General features: G+C 35.6%; 5 protein-coding genes across 6 annotated transcripts; 2 read left to right on the top strand and 3 right to left on the bottom strand.

Annotated features, from left to right (window-relative positions):
• Positions 1 to 380: 380 nt before the first annotated feature.
• On the bottom strand, positions 381 to 2,711 carry LOC126673272 (uncharacterized). Of its 2 annotated transcripts, none has more exons than XM_050367353.2 (6): positions 2,432 to 2,711; positions 2,112 to 2,341; positions 1,913 to 2,023; positions 1,549 to 1,704; positions 1,051 to 1,310; positions 381 to 793 (listed from the first exon to the last, which is right to left on the bottom strand). In XM_050367353.2, exons 1-6 carry the CDS (start codon positions 2,668 to 2,670, stop codon positions 470 to 472), a joined length of 1,320 nt encoding a protein of 439 aa, XP_050223310.1. In that variant the 5' UTR covers positions 2,671 to 2,711; the 3' UTR covers positions 381 to 469. The 2 variants fall into 2 exon arrangements, with proteins under 2 accessions (XP_050223310.1, XP_050223311.1); XM_050367354.2 differs by having other exon boundaries at positions 1,051 to 1,298.
• Positions 2,712 to 2,744: 33 nt separating this feature from the next.
• LOC126673271 (uncharacterized) lies at positions 2,745 to 4,997 on the bottom strand. Its single transcript, XM_050367352.2, has 6 exons — positions 4,505 to 4,997; positions 4,194 to 4,420; positions 3,885 to 3,995; positions 3,646 to 3,801; positions 3,228 to 3,469; positions 2,745 to 3,130 (listed from the first exon to the last, which is right to left on the bottom strand). Exons 1-6 carry the CDS (start codon positions 4,834 to 4,836, stop codon positions 2,807 to 2,809), a joined length of 1,392 nt encoding a protein of 463 aa, XP_050223309.1. The 5' UTR covers positions 4,837 to 4,997; the 3' UTR covers positions 2,745 to 2,806.
• A 247-nt stretch (positions 4,998 to 5,244) lies between these two features.
• On the bottom strand, positions 5,245 to 6,881 carry LOC126673273 (uncharacterized). Its single transcript, XM_050367355.2, has 5 exons — positions 6,728 to 6,881; positions 6,414 to 6,474; positions 5,935 to 6,008; positions 5,719 to 5,845; positions 5,245 to 5,646 (listed from the first exon to the last, which is right to left on the bottom strand). Exons 2-5 carry the CDS (start codon positions 6,414 to 6,416, stop codon positions 5,356 to 5,358), a joined length of 495 nt encoding a protein of 164 aa, XP_050223312.1. The 5' UTR covers positions 6,417 to 6,474; positions 6,728 to 6,881; the 3' UTR covers positions 5,245 to 5,355.
• Positions 6,882 to 9,300: 2,419 nt separating this feature from the next.
• LOC126674022 (probable receptor-like protein kinase At5g24010) lies at positions 9,301 to 12,246 on the top strand. Its single transcript, XM_050368375.2, has one exon. It carries the CDS (start codon positions 9,544 to 9,546, stop codon positions 12,025 to 12,027), a length of 2,484 nt encoding a protein of 827 aa, XP_050224332.1. The 5' UTR covers positions 9,301 to 9,543; the 3' UTR covers positions 12,028 to 12,246.
• A 1,001-nt stretch (positions 12,247 to 13,247) lies between these two features.
• On the top strand, positions 13,248 to 16,975 carry LOC126672031 (uncharacterized). Its single transcript, XM_050365920.1, has 4 exons — positions 13,248 to 13,694; positions 15,586 to 15,847; positions 16,207 to 16,274; positions 16,382 to 16,975. The coding sequence occupies exons 1-4, from the start codon at positions 13,560 to 13,562 to the stop codon at positions 16,688 to 16,690; spliced, it is 774 nt and encodes a 257-aa protein (XP_050221877.1). The 5' UTR covers positions 13,248 to 13,559; the 3' UTR covers positions 16,691 to 16,975.
• The last annotated feature ends 355 nt before the right edge of the window (positions 16,976 to 17,330 follow it).

The following is a 17,330-nucleotide window of genomic DNA, read 5'->3' as shown; positions in this document are numbered from 1 at the left end:
AAATTGCCCATAATCACCAAATTCGTATATTGATTTGCCCACAAAGTTAATTTATGTGTTAATTGCACATTGCTTATAAGTTTATGGAGCATATTGCCACTTAAGTCTAGATTAGATCTTGTTCTTAACAAAAGGAACAGATCATTCCATTTTTATTCTGATGCCTCATGTGCCTATGGCTATTGTTGCTAGCTAGTACATTTTGACTTGTATTTCGTTTATGGAAGTACAGTTGACTTTCGGCTAAAATGAAGTACAGCGATAACAAATTGTGGGTGATGGTAAGAGCTAGCCTCATGACATGTAGTAAGATTCGAATGATGTAACGTATAATAGCCAATGAAATATAGTTTAATAAATAAAAATATCAGGCCATGAGGTTATCAAGAGAAAATTTATAACAATAATTTATAATTATCTCAAGTAAAAAGTTTATCACCAACTGAAAGTGATCGGATGCTGATAAAGTTTACAAATATTGAAGGAACATCATTCCGAAAGCAATTCCAAGAAAAGTAGCAATAGAAATTCCAAAAATGCCTGCAAGAATCGCGGGGACAACCAAAGAGTTCCATCCTTTCGCAGTCGCCATTCCGCATGCTGTTGTAGGACCACCGATATTAGCATTTGATGCCAGAAGTAATAACTTCAAATCGAAACGTAACAGTTTTCCAAATCCAAGCATCACTGCAAGATGCACAGTTACTTGAACTAGAGCAAACAAGAAAATACTAGGTGCTGTTTTCATGACATTCCATATGCTTCCACTAGCACCCAACACAGCAAAAAATACCTGTTGTCAAAGCAGCACCATTTTTCAGATTCCTCACATTAGTTCCAAATTGGGGAACAATGACTACAAGCTTCCATAGAAGTGTACTTCAAACTTAAAAGGATACTATTAGCGAAGGGAAGCATGAGATTTACAAACCTCATAGTACCATTGGAGGACAGCACACAGTTTATAAAACTAGCAAGCTGCAGTTCAACTATTGTAAAATATAATGAAGCTGTCCGAGATAATAAAATATGGCAGAAGTATTAAATTACCTGCATCAGAACCAGCGCAATCATATTGCCAGCAGGAGCAAGACGACCAAATTGTGTTGGAAATGCAGTTGCTAAAACGACAACAATAGCTGTTACGGCTGGAATGCTGCCTCCTTGAACCTCGAAGCAATGTGCGAGACTTGTAGCAATCTTACATATCGTAAAAGAGATAGCAAGTGCTGTTGCTGTATCAAGCACAGAGACGTTTCTTGTAAAATTTGACTCCAATTCTAATTCTACTGGAATACCTGTCAAGAGCTCTGGAGGCTTCAATAGAAGTTACGTTCTGTTGCTCTATTAGCGGAAACTATGTGCATTTCGTAATGCCATTTGTCTATGAACATCAGTGTGAAAATTTCACATGTCAGTTACTAACTTACCGAGAATGATAGTTATAGCTGTGCTCTGCAAGCAGAAGAACAGAAAGAACAATAACATTTTCATTTGTCATCCACCAAAATGAATATGCTGACATTTTCACAGCCTCGAATTACATACCAGTAGTAGATGCCGAGGCTTCAGGCGGAATTTTAGAGGCCAATGCAAATAACGCCATAAAATAAATTGCGCAAATAACATTGTCTGCAGCGATACCAGCAGCCACCACAGATGCAGATGTACCGAGTGCTTCCGAAATGGCAACATAATTAACAGCTGAAACAGCAATGAAAATTCTAATTCCCTTTCTGAACTCGGTGAAAGAAACGCAAACATAAATAATATAAACAAACAAAATATCTACCACATGCATTAGTCCCAACTCCCAGCCTATGTAGCACGGACACGGATACGAAAAATGAGACACTTAGAAACGGACACAGCGAAACATTATAACTATGAGATAAAATTCCATACAACTTACATCCCCCAATATAACTACCCATAAGGGCAGCAGCAATTTTCCAATTATCTGGGCCAAGTGATTGCATAGGTACCATCATAAAAGCAACTGTAGTGCCAATAACGGTTGCAACTGTCAAGAGAAGCATGTAAAATTACTAAGCACAGTAAAAATAACTGAAAAACTAGATAAATCAGCTCTAAATAAGTAAATAATGCACCTGAACCGAGCAAGAAAGCCAGAAGCAATGTCCCAGTGGAACGAAACACATTACGCAAATCAGCTCTGAATAAAAGCAAAGGAACCGATAACGGTAACAGAAACTCCAAAACAACTGAATACGCTGCCGTTTCATAAGGAATTATTCCAGTATTACTCGCTGCAAGCCCAACCAATGTGCTCACCAATGCCGCACTCACAATACTCCCTATTTTAGTCTTCTTCTCCGACCTCGAATTATTTAAACAAAACATATATTTTAAGCGTACAATATTCTTATTCTTACTCATTAATGAAATAAATGGATCGCTGATTATTTACCAGATACCAAAAGCTCCGGTAGCAAAGAGAGCAGTCCACGTGCCCCAGTGGTCGTCTGGGGAAATTATTGGATACCTCAGCTGTGAATTGACTTTTATTTGTCGCTTCAAATTAGTTTTGCTTATGGCGGTGGTTAAAGAAAGCTGGAGGCGGGAAGGATAAGGAAACAGGTGGCGTAATGTAATTGGCCGGGAGGAAGGAGGAGGAGAGTGAAGTCCTGGGGATAATAAGGACGCCATGGGAGAAATCGATGATTATTTTCAGCATGACAGTTTTTGTCTGTTATGTGAAATTTGAAAATTAATTCTCTCAATAAAATAAAGCAGAGACTATTTAACTTTTATTTGATGTTGATGTCTAACCTAGAATATTAGATTACATGAATTTCAAGACGGTGACTCCAAATGCTATGCCAATAAAAGTGGCAATGGCGATTCCGAAAATGCCAGCAAGAATACCGGGAATAACCATAGAATTCCATCCTTTAGCCGTCGCCATTCCGCACGCTGTTGTGGGGCCTCCAACGTTAGCATTCGATGCTATGAGCAACAGCTTGAGGTCAAACCGGAGTAGCTTTCCTAATCCCAGGATAACGGCAAGATGAACGGAAATCTGAATAAGAGCAAACATAAAAATGCTGGGAGCTGTACTGATCACACTCCATATGTTTCCACTTGCACCCACCACAGTGAAAAATACCTACACACCAAACAACCAATGAGCATCAGTTCAGGACCTTCAGGGTGATATAAGGCAACTTACTTAACTCAGAGTTATGGTGAAAAATCCAGCTCACCTGCATAAGAATCAAAGCCATGGCCTCGCCAGAAGGGGCAAGGCGATTAAACTGGGTTGGGAATGCAGTTGCTAGAATAACAACAATGGCTGTTACAGCTGGCAGGATGCCACCTTGAATCCCAAAATATTTTGTTACAAAAGAACCAGCTTTGCAGATAGCCAAGGACACAGCAAGTGAAGTAGCAAGATCTAGAACAGGAAGTTTGTTGCCAGACCCAGACGTGCTCTCTGTTCCATCATCTGCCGGTGCCCATCCAACAACAAACATGTAAATCAATGCATTAATCCCAACTCCACAAAAGATAACATAGGTTCAAGTGTTTGTTCCATGATGCATCAAGCACTCTAATGTATGTTGATCAAATGAGGCAACTGAATAAAAATTGAACAACTTAGGAAGGTGAAATTTCGCTCACCATTAATTGATGTTGAAGTCTCAGGAGGGATTTTAGAAGCCAATGCAAACAACGTGGTGAAATATATCGCGCAAATAACATTATCAGCAGCTAGCCCAGAAGCTAAAACTGACGAAGATACACCAAGAGCGTCAGCAATGGCGACGTAATTGACAGCTACACAATGTGACAGAGATAAGTATCAGCTGTAAGCTTCATGTGACAGAGATAGTCTTTTAAAATCTTGAAACAAAAATTACCTCCACCAATATGTCTGCCCATGAGAGCAGCTGCTATTTTCCAGCTATCCTGACCAAGTGATCGCATTGGAACTATCCAATATGCCACCAATGTCCCAACCGTTGTTGCAACTGTTGAATAATAAAAACAAATATTATATACACTATTAAAAAATAAATTTTATCTTATTTTTTATATACATAATAACAATTTTGTTTCCAATAATATTTTGTTTCCAGTAATCAGAGAGGGAGAACGATTGTGGGAAGATTTGAACCACGGCCTCGTAGTTTGCTGCCAGTATATAATAATAAATTTAGTTTGACTACCTGATCCTAGCAAGAAAGCCAAGAGAAGTGTCCCAGTAGACTTAATCACACGACGCAAATCCGCTCTGAACAGCAACAGCGGGACCGCCAATGGGAGCAGAAACTCCAAAACGACAGCGTATGCAGGAGATTCACAAGAAATGATCCCCAAATTGCTAGCCGCGAGTCCAATCAACGTGCTCACTAACGCACCGCTCAACGCGCTTCCAATCGTGGTCTTCTCAGACCTTCAAAATCTCAATTTCAAAAACATTCAGTTTTCTAATTGAAGTTATTAGAGATTCCGAAAAGGAAATTGACGGAAAGTTTACCAGATACCGAAAGCGCCGGTGACGAAGAGAGCGGTCCACGTGCCCCATCGATCGGTCGGAGAAATAAGAGGGAAACTTAAATTGGATCTGACGGTTAAAGATCGCCGATGACTGGGATCTTCAGGATGTAATTGAGGAGATAAAAAAGTTTGGGTTTTATTATTTCTGTTATTAGATAGTGAAAACGACAATGAGGAATCATCAGGTGTTGGTGCGGCAGTGGTTAGTGAGACGGGAAGCACGTTTTGGCGGGAACAAATGTGTGGCCGTTGAATGTTTGGCTTCGGTACCGGAAAGTTGGCTGTGTGTAGAAATGGAAGCTTTGATGCCATTGATGTCCAGTCAAACTGAGTAGCTTTGATTTGCCGCTACAATTTGGAAGTGGGACTGCTTGGAGAAGTGGTTTTTCGAATTTGTTCCAACCTGCAAATTTGGAAATTTCTAACATTCAAGAAAGGTTCATTTTGCCATTTGAATTTGCAAAAAGGACCAAATAATGGAACATTTGTAATTTTTAGACAAAAACCTTATAAATAAGCATTTTGACTCGTTTTACCGGTATTTTTATCCAAAGTAACGAAGTTAATCTATTTGACCTTTTATACGAAGTTGAAAGACAAAAGGAAATTCTGTTGCTATCATCATTGGTGTAATTTTTTTGCCATTGACAAAACTCAAATCCACCCAATTTTGTACGAGGCCAAAGCCTAAATTGTTTATGATACTCTAGAACACCAAAATCAAGCTCAAGAATGATTGTATAAGTTGCATACAAGTTACATTACAACACAATTCTATTCCTGAAAATAGGCTTCGTATATCCTGAAAATACACTTCTAATGGTCATTAAATTATCTTTCCCTATAGTCACGAGGGAAGTTGTCAGCTTGCTTCTGCTTCTTCCCACTAGATGCATCTTCTTCCAAGGTTCTCAATTTGTTCTTTATTGCAGCTATCTTAGCACTCCGGCTCGTTTGCCCAGAAGTTCCACCATTAATAGTGCCTGTTTTGTTTATTTCGCCTATTGCTCTTGACGACTTTTGTGCCGCTTCCTCCAAGTATTTCTCACTGGCAAGGCGAACAACTAAAGGACGGCCACAAGCTAATCTCCCATGCATCTTCTCCTTGGCCAACTTAGCTTCCTGCATGCTCACTTTAAACATGGAATTTAGGAACTTGCATACATTAAAAGACAAACTACACAGACAACTTACCCCTTTGGTACTAAACTGGACGAAAGCAAATCCTCGTGGCTCTCCACGTTTTGGTCCACGAGTATGCCATAAGTAGTCCTCTGATACAATCTTTCCATATGGAGAAAACATCTTAATCAATGCAGCCCTAGGTAAAATGAGAAAACCTCGTATCAAATGTAAATGTTGAACATGAATTCAAGAAACAACGAGTGTGACTTCAATATATTCCCTTACTCTGTTATTCTCAAGTCAAGATTGCCAACATAAAGCCTACTTTCAGCCTTCTCATCAATGAAAACATTAGAATCCTGCACTCAAATACCAAAAAGAAACATACATGATACATCATCATGATGAATGAAACATTGTCCCCCAATTATAAAACCGCCGAAATTAGTTTCCTGATGGCCGAAACAAACTTAGCTAGTTCTCACATCGGCAACTTGTTTTAATGCAATACTATGTACAATTATTTAATTCGTTTGCTTTTACCACTGTCCCTCGTAGTAAAAGACAATTTCATCTCTAGAACTACCATATACTATCACGACGACAACTATGGCGAATGTGTTATCGCTGCTTTCACCGTAAGCAACAGTAACAACTAAATAAATTATTAAAAACTAAAAAGCTATTCAAGATTAACTGGAGCCTCAAAACACATATAAGTAAGCAATTTAACAAACATAAAACTATTTGAAGGATGAATTTACCATAACAGCAACACAATTACAAGCAAACAGGCAGTTTCAAGTAGCCTCTGTCGGCACAATCCTGCATTTCAAACAAAACAAATTATTGCCCTAGCAAAACAATTTTATTGAATTATATTCCAAAATTGACACTCAATTGGGCAAGATGTGAACTTAAATTGTAGCAAGAAGCTCATCTTTTACAGAGACGTGCCCTAACTAGAACTAATCACTCAAAAAAAAGTAACAGACACTTGAATTTCAAACCATAAAAGAGCTGAAAAAAGAGGACATTACAGAAAATTATGAGTGTCAAATAAAAACCTAATCGGTACCTTATAGATTGAGAATCAGTGTCGATGACGGTAATTAGTTTCCCAACAGATGATCCAACTCAAGCGCGAGAGATGTGAGATTAATGTTAATCAAGGTACAGAATTATTTGTTAAATTGTGAAACACAAAGCAGAAAGACCCGATGAAGGGAAGATCAGCCGTTCGACTTTAAAACGGTGTCGTATGTATGGTTGATTACCATAAAACTGTGCAGTTTTACCTTTATGTATATTTTAATCCTCAAGTTTTAAAATGGTACAATTGAGTTCAAAACGTATGCTGGAATGAAATACTTGATTTGTTATAATTCATCCTTCATTTTGTTTTAATTCAGTTTCTAACCTTTTGTTTTATGTTGTCAATCATTTTTATCATTTCCTTATCAGGACAGTTAGCTTAAATGGGTTTTGGCTTGTAATCGTGGATTTTATCTAAATAAAATAATTAACAATTTGATCATAATTAGTTTTTTTTTGTTATTTAACGATTTGGAATATTAATTATGCTATTGATTATAACTATTTTAACAAAAAAATGCCTCAATATCCATGTAAGGTAATGTACTGAAGAAAGTGATATGTCCATCAAAGTCAACTATACTAAGTCACAATGAAAAAACTAATTAAATTAATTTAATTTTAATAATTTATTGATCAATTTATAATATTTATAAAGTTGATGTTGGTTTTGAATATGTAACTTGTTTTATACTGTAATTTATATTATCATCAACACAAATGTCATTATCTAATTTCAAAAAAGGATAAAAATCAATAGCAAGTTTGTGGAGGCATAAATTATGAAAATGGCAAAGCAAGGCACAAAAGAGTGGCCTATCAATTCTATACATTGCTGTACTCCACAAAGCAATTTAAATTTTAAACACAAGTAAATCATAAGATATGATGAAAATTATATGTTCCTTCTCAGCCAAAACAATGAAAATCAATTTGTAATTCAATCTTTGGATAGCTATTAATTACTCCCTCCGTCCCGTTTAAAAAGTTTCATATTCTATTTTAGAAGGTCTAATGTCTTAAAAACCCCGACCTTTTAGCCCCTTTTCAATCATACCATGACGTTGAAAATTTGTCAATTTTACCCTATTTTGCATTTTTGTGTTTCAATTGTACCCTGAAAAATTAAATTAACGTCTTTTGCGTTTGGAAATTTGTTTAAAACATTCTCCATGTCTCGCATATATTGATTGTATATTTTTAAAATTTATTTAAATTTAGTTAAATTAATTAAGAATTTAAATTAGTGTTAATTTGGTTATGGTTTTTAGTTAGTTTTTAAAAATAAAGGACTTATTTGTACTTTTTTGAATAAAAAAGAATTTAATTTCATGTTTAGACTTAATTAATTGAATGATTTCATCATTTAAGTAAAAAAATTAACAAAAATTAAAATATTGGGGTACAATTGAAAACGGAAAATTCAAAAGTGGGTAAAATTGACAAATTTTCAACGTCGGGGTGGAATTGAAAAAAAGTTTAAAGGTGAGGGGTTTTTGAGTGATTAGGCCATTTTAGAATGTCCCATTTAAAAAGTCCGATTACTATTTTTAGAATATTTTTCCATTGAATACCCCATTTCACCCTTATTTTAATTATCTTAAAAGAGTTCTATGAAAAATCCACTATCATTAATAGGGGCAAAATATGAAAAAATATGAAAAGATAAGAATAATTAATGTTTTTTTAATCTATGTGTAAAGTCAAATGTCAAATGGGACGGAGGGAGTATTTTTAAATAGGAGAATTTCAAGTCACGATGATAAAAAAAAAATTAGATCAATTTACATCCCACTTCTAATTTGGTGGAATGAAATTATTACAATCAATCAGCACTTAATATTTACTCAAGTGGGCATGAAGACTTTAGTAGCGTTCTACAAATCACATGGCTTTGATCTGCCAAAACGAGTTGGTATAAATGTCTTTGATTTTTGAAGTACTTTTTGCAGGAGAATTGATTATTGAATTTGGATCCTTGATTTGCAAATAACCATATATTGACAAGATCAAACTAATAACATTATTATTGTGAAATAGATAACTTCAGAATTAGATTTCCAAACTTATGTTTCGGAGTGAAACAAATAACGCGTTTAAGGTACATATATTAGAAGTTATTTGACATGTATTAAGAGAATTTGAGATCTAATTGACTAAAAAAGTTTAAAATAACTTTTTTCATTCCGAAATACAATTTTAATGATATAATTGACTAAAAAAATTTAAAATAATTTATTTGATTTCGATATACAAATTTGAGGACCGGATTAACTCTTTATTCAAGGGTATAATGTCAAGTTCGACAAATCACATGGCCTTGAGCTACCAAAACGAGTTGGTATAAATGTTCTTGATCTTTGAAGAATTTTTTGCAGGAGAATTGATTATTGTATTTGAATTCTTGATTTTTAAATATCCATTAAATTAACAAGATCAAGCTAATAACGACCATTGTTCTTGCTAAACATGTCTAAATAAACCCTGCAGAACTCTCCTAATCAAATTTGAGAACAGTTAAACCCATACTTAGCAACAGTAATTAATAATGGAGAGCAGCCAAATCCCATTTCCTTATCCAGTAGCAAACCACCATCATTCTCAAATGTGAACGGTGCAAAATAATTGATATAAAAACAGCACTAATAAATCAAATCATCATTAATTTGCACCGTCAGTAAAGCTCCAAATTTTCAAATACGAGTGAAATTCAATCATGCACTTAATGTCTTCAAGAACCAATAACTTGTTAAACAATCTTGATCCATAAAACCTTAAACAACCCAACAATATTCATCCATGGAACCCAAACTAGTTCACTGTCTCTGTTTAATGTTGTTTTTTCTTTTCTCTTTATCTACCGCTTTCGCTCCGACAGACAATTACCTTCTGAATTGCGGTTCAGCCGCCAATGCTTCACTCGATAACCGAGTCTTCGTCGGCGATTCTTCTAAAACCGGGTTTTTTACTCTCTCAGCAGACCGATCCGTTTCACTCACTGACCAAACCCCATCTCCGATTTCCGAACCATTGTACCGTACAGCCAGGATTTTCACTTCTTCTTCGAGTTATAAGTTCAACATCAAGAAAAACGGGACTCATGTGGTACGTTTTCATTTCTCCCCATTTGTAGCTCAGAGTTTTAATTTGTCAGCTGCAAAGTTTAGTGTGTCTGTTAACGGTAATAATCTGTTGAGTGATTTTAGTACGAAAGGTTTTATGATCAAAGAGTATGTAATGAAATTTGATGGTGAAGCTGTAGAAATTTTTTTTAGTCCTGTGAGTGAACCTGGGTTTGGATTTGTTAGTGCTATTGAAGTGTTTTCAGCTCCCAAGGATTTAATTGTTGATTATGGAGCTAGGTTGGTTAGTGCTAATGGAATTCAAGAGTATAGGAACCTTTCTTTGAATGTTTTAGAAACAATTCATAGGATTAATGTTGGAGGTTCAAAGGTGACACCTTTTAATGATACTTTGTGGAGGACTTGGGTCCCTGATGATGATTACCTTGTGTTAAAATCTGCTGCGAAACGCGCCGCTACCACTCATACGCCTAATTATGAGAGTGGGGGTGCTAGCCAAGAGGTTGCACCTGATAATGTGTATATGACTGCACAGGAGATGAATAGGGATAATGCGATGTTAGGTGCGAAATTCAACATTACATGGGATTTTCCGGTGGGTTCGAAACGTGTCCGACACTTGGTTCGGATGCATTTTAGTGATTTTGTTAGTACTTCGCTTAACCAGTTGTACTTCGATGTTTACATAAACGACTACTCTGCTTATAAAGATCTTGATTTGTCGTCGCTTACATTCCATGTGCTGGCATCTCCTATCTACGTAGACTTCATCGCAGATTCTGATGATTCAGGGGCTATACATATTAGTGTTGGACCCTCAGATGTAAGCACTCCTATGAGAATTAATGCTATTCTGAATGGGGTGGAGATCATGAAGATGTTAAATGTTCCTATTATGCATAATGGATCGAAAAAGAGACTAATTTGGATTGTGTTGTGTTCAATCCTTGGAGGTCTTGTTGCGTTATCATTGATTGTAATTGCTGTTGTGTTTGTGTGTAAACGCAAGAAGAAGATTAAACCAAAACCAAGGCGTGCAGAAAGTGTGGGGTGGACGCCTTTACGTGTATTTGGAGGCAGTACGCACAGTAGAATGTCCGAAGTGACTGTCAGTGCATCTCCTGGTTTTCACAGCTTGAAGTTCTCTTTTGCTGAGATACAGTTAGCCACTAAAAATTTCGATGAAAATCTGATTATTGGTTCTGGTGGATTTGGTATGGTTTATAAAGGAGCTCTTAAAGACAGCACAAAGGTTGCTGTAAAGAGAGGTGTACCGGGATCTAGGCAGGGACTTCCTGAGTTTCAGACGGAGATAACAGTTCTGTCCAGGATTCGTCACCGCCATCTTGTTTCACTCATTGGATATTGTGAAGAACAGTCAGAAATGATACTGGTTTATGAGTATGTGGACCGAGGGCCATTGAAGAATCATTTATACGGTTCAGGATATCCACCTTTGTCGTGGAAACAAAGGCTTGAAATTTGCATTGGTGCCGCAAGAGGTCTTCACTATCTGCACACAGGTTCAACACAAGGCATCATCCATCGCGACATCAAGTCTACCAATATTTTGCTGGATCAGAATTACGTAGCCAAGGTTGCTGATTTCGGTCTCTCAAGATCCGGTCCATGTTTGGATGAGACTCATGTGAGTACTGGTGTGAAAGGTAGTTTTGGGTATCTTGATCCGGAATATTTCCGAAGACAGCAGCTTACGGATAAGTCAGATGTGTATTCATTTGGAGTGGTGCTTTTAGAAGTACTTTGTGCTAGACCTGCTGTTGACCCATTGATTGCTAGGGAGCAAGTGAATTTAGCTGAATGGGCAATGCAATGGCAGAAAAAGGGCATGCTTGAGAAAATAATCGATCCCCATCTTGTCGGACAAATCAGTCGAAGCTCCCTGAAGAAATTCGGAGAAACAGCGGAGAAATGTTTGGCTGACTACGGAGTTGATAGACCAACCATTGGAGATGTATTATGGAATTTAGAATATGTACTTCAACTTCAGGAATCTGGACCGTCAAAAGATACACGTGATGACGGAAATGTGAATGTGCAAGAACTGCCATCACCTTCTTCCATGGTTGCTCCGGGTTCCTCGAGCAACGCTGATACCGAAAGAGATGATGGAAATGGTGCTTCAGACATATCAACCAGCAAAGTTTTTTCTCAATTGTTGACCAATGATGGCAGATAGTGTTGTACATTATAGAACACAGGTAATGTTGTGAATGACTGTTAAAAGATTAAAGGCGTATTAGTATTAAGGTACCAGTCCAGAGTTTTAATCTTTTTTCTTAAATCCTGAATACTATAAAGCAGTGGAAATAAAGTGATTAAAGAGCAGATGAATATATACTAAACTGATTATGTGATTTATGCATTAATTAATCTCAAAAGTTAAATTAATATTTTATTTCCTGTGATTAATATTATTGTAATTGCTATTATTCTACTTTGTGTTGCTACTAGAGGACTCAAACTGGTAAGTTATTTCATATTGAAGAAACCAAAATCTCAAGAATCCATATCCAACTATATAACAGCTTCTCATGGATGATTCACCAAAATTATTATAAGTTCAATATGTTTTAAAAAAAATTGTACTAAATTTATCAAGGTGCTTTCTATATGTGAGAATTATTAATTTAATTCAATATTAAATAGATTAAAATAAGAAAATGGATAAATTATGCCATTAATATTTGGATTTTCCATGCTATTTTAGAATCTAATTTTTTATTTATTTTAGATTGGTGTTTTAACTTTATATAAATATATTTATACTTATTTATCATTTTTTTTTAATTTAGTATAAATAATTAAAAATAATGTTGAACTTAATAATTTTTGTATTTGTATTTTTTAAAATTGATATATATTATGTATTTGTTATAACTTTGTTAAAATATAATTAAACTAAAAACTAAAGTTTACAAAGTATATATAATTAGATTCTGGAAAAAAAAATATATATATATAATTAGATCAAATAATAAAAACATTAAATTAAATGCTACTAAAAAAATATTATACAATTATTAGATTAAACATACAAAAAAATTTAATTAAGGGAGCCTTTGAAAATGAAAAGATTACATTTTTTATCTCTTACAATTTGACTGCAATTTGACTGAACTAATAAAAACTTAGGAAAAAAAAAAAGTAAGGGCATAATAGTAAATATGGCGTCGGTGTCACATACATAGAATGAGAATAATTGGGCGCAAAGGTAGGACCATCTTATCCAACAGGCCCGCTTAATCATGCCTCTAAGGACCCGATAGTGGCATACAGTTGTAAGAAACCACATAACCGTTTGTTTTGCAAATCCTCAAATCTTTAGGGGCAATTTCGTACTTCTACCTCTCTTTTTGCATTAAATATCCTAAACTTCCCTTCCATTTTAACAGATTAATTAACAAATTCAAAAAAAAAAAAACTGCCCTGCTTGACACATAAATAAACCAAGAACAGAATAGTGGTTGTTCAATCGTGAAAGAATTTGCTGTGACAGACAAAAAAAAAAAAATTAAATTCTGCATTCTAATCTTTAAGATTTAAATCAAATTTAATAGAGAACCAGAAGAATTTAGAAGATAAGAACGAGAAGGAGAAGACAGAGAGCGGTTACGACTCAAGAAATTTGTGTGTTCGTTATTGTAGAGGAGGAGGAGGAGTTTGAAGTTAGGGTTAGGGTTTTAGGTTTTGTTAGGTTGAGGAATAAGAATGACGGACGTGATATTGCATATATATGACGTAACGAATAGTGGATCGGAGAAGACGAACAATACAATCATGCAGATCAATAAGATCTTTAAAGACGGCGTTGGACTTGGCGGCATCTTCCATAGCGCTGTTCAGGTCATTTCTATCTCTTTTTCTTATGTGTTATCTTGTTTATGAGGATCTACAGTTTTAATTAGTCATTTATCTCGTGAAGAGCGAGTTTAGTTAGATTCTGAAGAACTTGTGATTGCGTTTGTGTTTTACTTTGTTGAATTTTATTATGTTAAGGTGAGATCTGAGGTTTTGGTTTTATGTAGTTCCGAATCAAGAGAACAGTTTTAATTTTATTATGCTTGAAATTTTTGTTTGGAAACCTAAATCTTCTATTTCAATTTAGCGGAACAGTAGACTTCAATTTCAATTTCAAGTACTTTGGCTCTACATTTAGGTGACGGTGACGCATTACTGTTCATTATCTAAGTTTATTGTTCTTCCGTGTTCATCTGTTACACTTATTTCTGTACTTCTTGAATGTTATGGCAAGTTCTTAAGGGATTAAAGACTTGTTTTAAACTAAAAATAATACATAGATTACGTTTGGTGGAATATCGTATCAGTTATTCTAAGTACGATGATCGAAGTTTAGACCACTGACTCAAGTTAGTTTGTGATTGCTTAGACCAACTCAGATTGGAGAGCAATACAAATCCATTCAGTAGGGGTAAAATTTATTTAAACCAAATATTTTAAATATTGTGGAGTGCCTTCCCAGTACTAGCAACTCTATCATCAATGTTACAAGAATTCATGTTGTCTACTCACATTGTAGTCAGTTTGTTTATAAAATCAATAGCTACACGATTTAGAATTTTTAACTTAATTGGCTAAAGATGCAAAACCCTGGCAGTAAATATTGATTTCTTCTTGGTGATTTAGTGCCTGTCAATTTTGAAGGACAACATGGTTGAAACCTGTTGTTATATTGGTATCTCATTTGTTGGAATGAAACGTCATTTGTCAAAAATGATGGGGAATTTGGAAGTTTTCTCACATGTAGAATTATGATTTCATAAGGTCTATGTGTTTGTGTTTTCTCATTGATTGGTGCCAAAGGATTCATGCACTGTATCCTAGCATTATGTAAGAGTCGATAAGAATTTGTCGTTTTATTTAATAAACTAGTTTTATTGGGGTAGACTGTGCAATCAATTTTAAGAAACTCTGTTCGTCCTATTATCAGTCGTGCTAATCGCATTTAAGGTTGTGGTTTTTCCTTATCTTAGTTTCTGAGGTAAAAAATATAGAAGACTAATGATGTTGAAATGAGGAATAGGAAGGTGGTGTTCAAGTAGATTTTCACTAAAGGATTCATGCACTGTATCCTAGCATTATGTAAGAGTCGATAAGAACTTGTGGTTTTATTTAATAAACTAGTTTTATTGGGGTAGACTGTGCAATCAATTTTAAGAAACTCTGTTCGTCCTATTATCAGTCGTGCTAATCGCATTTAAGGTTGTGGTTTTTCCTTCTCTTAGTTTCTGAGGTAAAAAATATAGAAGGCTAATGATGTTGAAATGAGGAATAGGAAGGTGGTGTTCAAGTAGATTTTCACAAAGGCAAACATGTTTATGCGTTATGGACAATTTCTTTGGACAAACATCAAAACCCTTAGGTGTATTGGAAAAGTGTCTTGTTTGTACCATGTACCAACTCTCTCTTATTCATCTTTTTTTAACCTGTTCCTTTGAATTCTTAAGCATTTCATTTGAATTTGAAAGTTCTCTATTTCACTGTTTTTGTCTTGTTTGTACCATGTACCAACTCTCTCTTATTCATCTTTTTTTAACCTGTTCCTTTGAATTCTTAAGCATTTCATTTGAATTTGAAAGTTCTCTATTTCACTGTTTTATACTGTTTCACTTTGTCGTTGAAAATTCGGCAATGTCAGTCTCTTTTCCCCTCTTCAAGTTGTTCTGAGTATAAATCAAAGTAACCTGCAATAATTGGTATGTCTTGTATGCAACAGGTTTATGGTGAAGATGAATGGTCTTTTGGATTCTGCGAACAGGGAACTGGAGTTTTTAGTTGTCCTTCTGGAAAGAATCCAATGTACACATATCGTGAGAGCATTGTATTAGGGAAAACAGACTTTTCCTTCTCTGAAGTGAATCAGATCTTGCGCAAGCTGAGTAGAGAATGGCCTGGAAGTGCATATGACTTGCTATCTAAGAACTGCAATCACTTTTGTGATGAGTTATGTGAAAAGCTTGGGGTGCCAAAACTACCAGGTATTCATTGTTTTGTATTTTATACTCTAGTTGCACATGACAAAATTGATTGCTTATCTTGTTAAACTTAGTTATGAAATGGCTAGCCACTCGATGTCTATATACATCTCTGTTGTACTTCTGCCCACCTTGGTTAGTGGTCAGCAGCTCTATTGCTGAGTTCGTGGATCCATTCTAGCCTTCTTTTGCAGTTGTAACCGACCTGCGTTACACTATATTTTTTGAAGTAAAATTTGAGTATGGATAATGAGCTACATGTTCTGTTCACTTCTTTATGCTCATTTTTTTACTGCATAACTAACCATGATTTCGTAGAACCTCGTTGTTATCAGTATATATTCTTACAGCTTTGTTAACAGGTTGGGTTAATCGTTTTGCCAATGCTGGTGATGCAGCCTTGGAAGTTGCAGGAAATACAGCCGTACGGGTGAGATGTTTATCCTACTTTTCTTTTTTCTTTTTGGCTAGGATCTGATATATTTGATATGTCCAGTGTCGCTAACATGTGGTGTTGATGTGGTGGACTCATTACAGTTCAGACAAGCCAAGGCAGAGATCGTATCAGCCAGCAAAGTGGCATATCGTTTTCTTGCGGGTGTTGCATCCAACAACGGGCCTGTCATAGATTCACCTGGCAATTCCAACAGGGGAAACCCCAGATTTCAAGGAGCCTGGTTTAAAAACCTCATCACTACCGGTGCTAAACCTTCTACTAGCACAGAAACTGACGGTCAGGATGAAGATGCATTTCTTCGGAAGCAGCATGAACAAGGCTCAGATTTACCACCACGGCAGAATTCACAGAAACGGGATTCAGATGTACAAACACAGCAGAGATTGTGACATGGAAATCAGGATTACCAGCAAAACAGAATCCCCAATCACAGGAGTCAGAACTTCCTGCCCATCAGACTTAAACGGGTGATATATGAAACATCATTGTATGGTTACTTGTTGTACCAGTTAAAACATACAACTGACAATCCTATCATTCATTGTTAATCACTGTGAAATTTCATTTGCTTTTCCACTCAATTTGTTCCGATGGTGCTTAAAGAAAAAGGTACATTGAAAGGCTCCTTCATGTCATGCGATTGAAATTCAGATAATCTGGAATCTTCTTAGTAAGTGCCTTGTCAAAAATTTAATTTTCTGTGCATAGCCATGGTTAATTTTTTGAAAAACACCTCTTTCTGAAATCTGCGTGCTTTTATCACCTAACAGCTCTATTGAGACTTATCATTTCCTGCATTCTTGTGCCTCTATATTAACATTGTTTTAACAGTTTGCGAATTATAGGTTTGCAAATGATGAATGCCAGTAGTATTAACACCTACGACTACAACATTTATTTTTATTGCAATTCTGGCACATCAAATTAAACTGATATGATATCAATGAGATTTTCATTGTCCAAACAAGCAAGTTCGATTCCAGAAGGGAACAACTAAAAATAATATTTCAATTAACAGGGAACTCTTTG

The sequence above is a fragment of the Mercurialis annua genome, linkage group LG3, assembly GCF_937616625.2.
Source record: "Mercurialis annua linkage group LG3, ddMerAnnu1.2, whole genome shotgun sequence".
Taxonomy (NCBI): Eukaryota; Viridiplantae; Streptophyta; class Magnoliopsida; order Malpighiales; family Euphorbiaceae; genus Mercurialis; species Mercurialis annua.
The sequence above is the reverse complement of the archived record's forward strand: the minus strand, read 5'-3'. Positions and strand labels throughout refer to the sequence as shown.